Source organism: Echinops telfairi, unplaced genomic scaffold (assembly GCF_000313985.2).
Source record: "Echinops telfairi isolate 266 unplaced genomic scaffold, ASM31398v2 ScPeMD7_7469;HRSCAF=8507_1, whole genome shotgun sequence".
NCBI classification, from domain to species: Eukaryota; Metazoa; Chordata; class Mammalia; order Afrosoricida; family Tenrecidae; genus Echinops; species Echinops telfairi.
In genome coordinates this window covers 96,202,815-96,211,198 of record NW_022111373.1, presented here as the reverse complement: position 1 = coordinate 96,211,198, position 8,384 = coordinate 96,202,815, and the positions used below count along the sequence as shown (strand labels likewise).

Sequence of the window (8,384 nt, the reverse complement as noted above, 5' to 3'; positions counted from 1 at the left end):
AAAGATGCCAGAAATCGAATTTTGCTGTTTAAAATGTAATCACGTAATTGAAACTCTCTACTGCCAAGCAGTTCTTGATAAGGTTTTGTAACCCTCGTTTTCCAGATTATGAGCTGCACTAAGTCTTTCTAAATACCACAACATAGGCCGCACTAAAGTCTACGATAAATTCTCCACAAAAACGTACAGCTTTGAAAATCTGCGTCCACACCCTCCCTTACGGCGGGCACCGTGGTGAGGCCGTCACGCTGCTTCTGGCTCAAGTGTGCAGCTGTGCACGCGAGGCCACTGCAGGCACGCATCGAGTCAGCCCCGTTTCGTCTTCAGTGTGCCCTCGTTTTCGCTTTTCAGCCCTTTCAAGAGGCCCTGAGGAACAGATCTGTCCGATGCAATGGGTTGTATGCTTACACACTGCTTCCATGAGTGCTGACTGGAGATCACATTTTGTTAATTCTTTAGATCTTAAATCGTTTCTGTTGATTATGCTGCTGCTTATGGGACCAGCTGTGAGGGTGCCCGTTCTTTAGGTCGAGGTGCTGACCACACTGGATGCTGTGGTCTTTGACCTTCATCAGTTAAGTGTTTCAAGTCCTTTCACTTTCACCAAGTAAGGTTGAATCACTGGCATATTGTCAAGTGTCTACCTCCAAAATCCTGACAGGGTATTCTTCTATAATTCAGTTTCTTAAATGATTATCAGCTTACAGATTGAGTAATCCTTAAATATTCAATAATTTCCCGATTCTAAACCATATAATATCACCTTGCTCCATTTCTTAAACTGTGTACAGGTTCCTCATAAGCATATAAGTAGTGTTCTGAAATATCCTTTCTTCTCAATATTGTCCATAATTTATGATCCTCGCCATCAAATGCCTTTGCACCAATAAAACACATGTAAACCTCTTTCCAGTATTCTACGTGTACAGCCAAGCCCCACCTGCTGTCAACAACGACAGTCCTCATTCTACACCCTCTTCTGAATCCTGTTGGAATTTCTGGCTGTTCCCTGTCAATATACCACTGCAACTACTTTAAAATTATTTTCACAAGATTTGGGGGGTGATACTACTGATACTGTTCAGTAACTTCTAGTGTTGGATCCTTGTTGTTGTTGTTGGAATGCCCACAAAACAATCTCTTTGGCCAGAGCAATGAATATTTCCTGAACCACATCCATGTGTTGACGCATTTCAGTGTTTTCCCATCTATTCCTGGAGCCTTGGTTTTTGTCAGCGCCTTCAATGTAGCTTAGATTTCTTCCATCGGATCTTGATCATACGCTAGTTCCTGAAATGGGGAATGTCAAACTATTGTTTTTTTGGTTTGGTGAATGGATATGCCTTCCTTCTTTCTGTGAACCTTCCTAGGTCATTCAATATTCTACTCAGGTTGGTGTTAGACACTGTTGAATCAGTTCAGACTCACAGCAACCCCATACACACAAAAATGAAACCCTGCCTTGTCCGCCACCATCCTCATAAAATCCTTTAATATTCCAACTGGAAGCTTTCTCTTCAGTCCTTTTAGCTTGAGAAATGCAAGCATGTTCTTTCTTTCTGTTTTTGTTCTTTACTCTGCATCTTTGCAAATTTCATTATAATATTTTACTTTGCCCTCAAACCTGTCCTTTGAAACCTTCTGTTCAGCTCTTACTTCAACCTTTCTTCCACGCACCTTAGCGACTCCATGTTCAAGAGCAAGTTCCACAGTCACGCCTGTCAACCGCTTTAGGCTCTTCTCTCCTCTTTTCACTGAGCTTCTGCTTTCGTGTGTGATGATCTCGATGTAACTCCACAGCTGGTGTTTAGTGCTCAATGTGGCAAATCTGTTCTTAAGATGTTCTATAAATTCAGTCACGTTTAGGCTCTTGTGGATTTGTCTGTCTTCTTCAACTTCACCTTGACTATGAGTAACTGATGGACTCTTCCACAGCTGTCCAATGGCCTCCATCTGACTGAGGATATTCGAGTTTCTCCGGCATCTCTTTCCACAGATGGAGTCGGCCTCACTCTTATGGCTTCAATTCGGCGGGGTCAATGGACATAAACTCACTGCTACCGAGGCAATCCCAGCTAATAACAACTCTGTAGAACAGCGCTGAACGGCCCCGTGGGTTTTTGAGACTGTAATTCTTTATGGGAGTAGAACAGCTTGTCTTTCTTCCAATGTGGTAGTTATACATCATCTGTTTTCTATTTGAGACTTAAGAGTGAAGGGGTGAAGTTTAGCCTGTCAATCAGGTCGCAGCTTGATGACCTCATTTGGAGCCCCAAAGGAGAGAACTAGCTGGCTGGAGGCAGGGCGCTCACTCACTGCCTGTGAGACATTACTGATAACAAGCCACGTGGAGACAGGCTGGTGGCAGCCAGAGCCTGGGAGCTGGAGTAGCCACGTGGAGCCCCCGCCAGTGCTGAGATGCTTCTACCACCACTGGATCCACAAGACTTTCCACCCACTGACCTGTGATCTTCCTGCATTTGGCATCATTGCATGGCTACGTGAGTCTAAAGAGGAATTTATGGACTAGTATCGACATATGGGGTAATATCAGACTTACGGACTTGATCTGGATTGGGCTGAGTGTCTCCTCAATATACAATTGCTCTTTTATATAAAACTCTCATACATATTTGTGTCTATGAATGTTTCCCTAGTCTACTCAGACTCACACACCCAAGGAGCAGCTAGTGGTTTTGAACTTCTGACCGTACGGCTAGCAGTCCAGCAAGTAACCACTAAGCCAACAGGGCTCCTGGTGGTCTTCTGAATCATGATAATTGGCCTTTGGAGAAAGGCAGCCCACTGGCTTCTTCTGCCCGATGATAATTGAGTTTCTCCACGGTTTCTTTCCACAGATTTAGTCGATTTGATTCTGTGTATTCTATTTGGCAAAGTCCATGAGTATAATCACAGTTTACAGTGTTGAATGCGCATTTGTAATGAATAAGTTATTGCTCTTGCAAAGTACTACCATGTGCTCCCGTGTCATTTTTTATCACCAAGGTCCTTTTATCCAATGGCTTTGCCTTCAACTGTAGCATTCCAATCACCATTATTAATGCATCTCAACTGCATGTTTGACCAATTTCAGATTCAGAAATTGGTTTAAAAAAATCTTCAGTTTCACCATCTCTGGCATTAGCAGTTAGCGTACAGTTCTGAATAGTTGTATTAACTGGTCTTCTTTTCGTATGGGTATTATCCTTACACTGAAGAGGGTTGTACTTCACGAGACATCTTGAAACGTTCTTTTGACAATGAATACAACTCTATTTCTCTTCAATTTGTCATTCTCAACACGGTAAGCCATATGGCTTTCCTATTTGTAATGGTCAGATCCATACCATTTTAGCTCATCTACGCCCAGGATATTGTTGACTGCCAATTTTCCTAGGTTCTTACTTCGTGCAGCCCACATTCTGACTCTTAATGTATGCCTGCAGCTGTTTCTTCTCATTTTGAGTCATGCCGCATCCGTAAATGAAGGTCCCCGGGCATGTCAGTAAGGTCAATAGTACTTCGAAGTTGCACACACTCTTCCTCAGTCAGTGCCTTCCAACTTGGAGGATCATCTTCTGGCATTGTGTCACACAACGTTCCATTCCGATTCATAAGGTTTTCACTGGCCGCTATTTACAAAAGGAGATTGCCAGGTCCTCCTTCCCAGTATTACTGTAGTCTGGGAGCTCTCCAGCAACCTGTCCACCATGGGCACCCTGCTGCTATTTGAAATACCAGTTGTACAACTTCCACGGTCACGGAACACACCCTCACCAGTGTGCAACAGACAGGTGGTGGTCTTAACTTAGAGTAATACCTAAATCACCATTTCGAGAAAAGATTTTCAAAATGCATTATTTCAAATTGTAGCTTAAAACCCCACTGACATCAAGTTAATTCTAACTCATAGCAACACTATATAGGGTTTCTGAGGTTGTAAATCTTTTTAGGAGCTGAAAGCCTCAACATTCCCCCAATAAGTGCCTACTGGATTTGAACTGCCAACATTGGGGTTAGCAGTTCAGTGCTGATGTAACAGCAGTACCAGGGCTTATAAAAAATTACATAACCGTAATTAAAACCTAATGTATAATTTCTTCTTGAAATGCAATGCTTCTTTATCTTTACATCTGTTTCATTATTCCTCAATTAAAAAGAGACCACATCGACACTGCTCTTGGTTAAATCAGAATAAAGCCCTAATGGTCCTGCAGTTAAGCCACCATGTGCTGATCAAAAGGTCAGCATTTGAAGCCACCAAACACTCGTGGAAGGAAGCCGTGAGGGTTGGCTCCATAGACCGGAGTCTTGGAAATCCTGTGGAGTTATTCGACTCATCATTCAGTCCCTGTGAATCAAACGACGCAACGCAATGAGGTTTTGGTACAGATCAGGACGACGGTCCAGAAGAACTGGGCTATAGGTTACTCTTAGTAATAGCTCATCTTGTCCTTTAAGGTTCAATGAGCAATAGACTGGCCTTTTAAGGGAGGTGCGGTTCATGGTCTTTTCTAGATTCAGCTCCAATTTCTATGAGTGGGATAACATACCAATAGGCAAACTATTCAAGATAGAAAAGCTGAAATGTGTAATTTTCTTGAACTATATTTTTTTTGAATCCACAGAGTAACAGAGATTATAAAGCAACAGTGATAAGAACGAAAGTTTAAAAGTCTAGGAGGAACTAAGTATTTTGTGATTAACTGAGTAAATTATTTGCTATTGATTGTGTCTGTGTATCATCTCCAATTTCCTTCAAGTCTCTTAACAGAGACCAAAAATAGCTATTAGTGCATATCTGGAAGACCAAATCCCTCAACACGTAAAATCTATTAGCCAAAAAAAATCTCTATCAGATTACACACGTAGTGTCTAAGTCAACATAGTAAATGATGTTCGTTTTTTGCTACTTTACTGACAAAACAATCTGTCTATGTCTACACTGTAGTCAGACACACATCTTCTTGTATCTTGATGTCTACCGGTCTACCAGGAGGTACCCCTCCAAGAAATGGATTTTCCCCTGCTAGGCAAGCATCAGGTAACTTGTTCTAAGTTACAGCACCCAGTGACGTCACCTGGGAACGTTCTCTCTGGTTATGCTCAATTATTTGGTGAAAGCAGCTTCGCTCGAACCTTGTCTTTTGTGATAGCCGATTTAATAGCGTGTGGCTGTGAAATTTTGTTTCCTGCTCAGGAAAAATCCCGCAAGAACTGTTGTGATGTTGAACACTGCTTACAAGGACAGAGCTATCAAATATATGAGTAGTTTTCTCATTTCAAAAAAGGTGAAATGTTGATTGATGACAAACCTTCTGGAAATGTCAACTTCCTGCACAGATGGAAATGTGGACAAAATTCGTGCACCTGTGTCGAAGATCAATGATGGACCACTGAAGAGATGGAGTAGTTATCTGGACTATCTTAGAGCTCGGTTTAGTGAATTTTAATGGAAGATTCTGGAACGAGAAGGGTTGCTGCAAAATTTGTGTCTTGGACTCTGACTGACCTGGAAAAAGAGTGTCAAGTGGAAACATGCCGTGCTTTGAAAGAATAGCTCTGAAGCAGCCCAGACTTTTTTTTCCCCCAAGGTCATTACTGGTGATGAGACATAGTGCTAGTCTTAAGACCCTGAAAGCAAACATCGGTCAAACCAGTGGAAGATGCCATCATTACCTCAGCCAGGAAAAGCTTGTCAAGTAAAATCAAAGATCAAGATGATGCTCATTTTTTTTTCTTTTTAATGTCAACGGGATAAGTACATTTGGAGTTCGTTCCACCATGTCAGACTGTTAATCAACCTTTCTATATAGCGGTTCTGATAACCTCTAAAACTTTAGTGTGCAACAAAAAAGGCCTGATTTGTGGCAGGCAGGGGACTGGTTTTGCCAACATGACAATGCACCTGTTCATACAGCCATCTCAGTGTGCCAGTTTTGGGCAAAAAACAGCATGCCTCTCTTGCCGTGCGCATCTTACTCACCTGACTTCACTCCATGTGACTTTTATTTTTGTTTCTAAGAACGAAGAGGGACATGGAAGGATAGCGATTTGATGACTTAGAAGAGATGAAGAAAAAACGAGGGAGGTGCTGTCAGCCATCCAAACAGATAAGTTTGAAAAATGTTTCCAAGAATGGAATTGCAGAATTGACATGTATTAAGTGTAATGGAGAGTACTTGAAAAGTGATATGGTTGGTTTGTAAAAGTTTAAACACCTAGCTTTTGTTTTATTTGGGGGGGGAGGTGAATTGCAGTTTGGCAGGGTATCCCTTCTATTTCTCCCCACCTCTAACAGCAAATCAAGGCAGGCATATTATGAGACCACTTCGAACTTTGGCCCCATCGTCACAACAAACTCTTGACTTAAAAAAAGGAATAGCCCAAACAGGAGAGAGCCTCTGCCTATTCTACGATGCCTTCCCTGCGCTTCCACAGGAGACGCAACAGCTGTGTTTACTTCTTTCATAGTTTTTTAAGTTCCCTGAGTATAGGTGAAATTAGTAGTGCTAGGTGAAAAAGAAAGATATTGATTCCATTTGTATTGTAGGTAGAATGTAACGTGGGAAGAGAATTTCTAAATCCTTACAAGTTTGTACAAAAGTACTGTAATAAACTCCTTTACCTTTTCTAAGTCTTCAATTTCCGAACTGAAGTTTTTGCCTTCATCCATCATTTCCTCTTCTTCAAGAGTCCGTTCGTCATCATAGTCATGGACCAGCATCTCAGCAGTGGGGTCAAAATCATGATCCTCAGAAGACAGAGAGCCAACTGGAACCGAACAATCCAAATCACTTGACAGTCACAAAGCCACTTACACAAGAAAACAATTTGTGCTTGTCTGACAATTCTTTTCAATTTTTATCCTTAATTTCTCAAGGCATTCACTACGTATTTTACAGGTTGTGAAGCAAAACCATACGATTCTGAAAAGCCAAGTCAGCAAAAGAACAAGACAGCGTAATTTACAAAAGCTTTTACAGGAGATCTAGTCCAAGAGAAAGCAACTTATAATAGCTGCAAAGTGAGTTAAATGGAGTGGTCCTAAATCAATGTCCTAATAGAAAAACAGTCCAATTTGCTTATCAGTTAATTCATCATCTTTCCCCCTTTTTATTAGAAATGCAGCCAACTTGCTTATCTGTTCGTTTAACCTATTTGTCTACGAGCAATAGCAAAGCATCAGGAGGGCTCAGCCTCCTCGAAGAGAAGACTTCACGGGAATCTATTATACACTAAGGCTTGCGTTTCATAAGAGGGTATTAGCTTTATCCAAATTCTAATCCAGGTCATAGAATAAATGCAGTTCTTTAAAAGGTCTATTTAGATATTCTCTATATAGTCTTTAAAAGTACTATTGCCACTTTCATTTCTACAGCAGTCTTTCAAGCTCCCTGGCACTAATGACAGACATCAAGCTTTGGTTTGAATTACTAATACAACTTTAGGATTTTTTGAAGGGAAAACAGAACGTCACAGCTAAGCGTTGTGAAAGATGCATCCCACTGCAATAAGCTGGCAAGTTGGTCTACTCACATGCATTTATACAATTAAGATTTTATTTTTTAAACACAAAAGTAAAGTCATTAGGCTACTCCAAAAACCAAGGGAATGGATAAAATCTGTAATCCCAAAAGAATGAAAGCAAATTTATGAAAAACATTATTTTCCCCATTCGTTTGCTCTAGTATTTAAGTCAGCTAACCTACGCAGGAAAGGAGTATCAGAGTTGCAGCTGCGGTGTGAGAGAAGGGGAAACCGGCATTTCCAACATAACACATTTTATCGGCTTCTAGTCATGCTTGAATTTTAGTCAAGGCTAATATTTAAAATTTTCAAACAAAATTTAAGGACAATGTATGATCATTACCACAACACTTAGGCTAGGCCAAAAGTCTTTTCACTATGACCAAGCCACAGACAGAACTCAATGTTTTTGATTTTGAGTACAGAGAACTCATTTCATAAGAACTCACGGCTTAATTGTCTCAAGAAAAGGGCAATTTCTACAGGAGTTAATTCTTTAAGCAGTTTACATTGTAGTCTGAAGGACAAAACTCATTACCACGTACTCAATTCCAGCTTAAAATGGCCCTACAGAACAGAGTAGAACTGCCCCTGTGGGTTTCTGAGTCTAACTCCTTACCAGTGGGGGTGGGGAGTGGTTTCGAACTACTGACATTAGAGTTAGCAACCCAACAGATTAACCCACGATGCCAGCAGGGCTCCCTGAGTCAGAATTGACTTGATGGCAGTGAGTTTTAAGTTTACATTTTGGTAGTTATCTTTCAACATTGCTCATTTAAAAACCTGTTGAGGCAGATATGGTTAAAAACAATTTTAAGCCTTGATAAATGTTTATTAAATGGCTCAAAAGTAGA

At 40.9% G+C, this 8,384-nt stretch overlaps 1 protein-coding gene across 3 annotated transcripts in view; it reads right to left on the bottom strand.

The window, feature by feature from the left end:
• MIER3 (MIER family member 3) overlaps positions 1 to 6,892 on the bottom strand; it is a 28,717-nt gene extending 21,825 nt beyond the window's left edge. For 2 of the 3 annotated variants that reach the window (XR_006679577.1, XM_004703607.3), the window contains exon 1: positions 6,629 to 6,889. Coding sequence is in view for 2 of the 3 variants with exons in the window: in XM_004703607.3 (XP_004703664.1) it covers positions 6,629 to 6,727 (99 nt within the window). In the remaining variant the exon portion in view is untranslated. Of the gene's footprint in view, positions 1 to 6,628 lie in introns of all 3 variants that reach the window. The other variant, XM_004703608.2, reaches the window with a different exon arrangement.
• Positions 6,893 to 8,384: the final 1,492 nt, after the last annotated feature.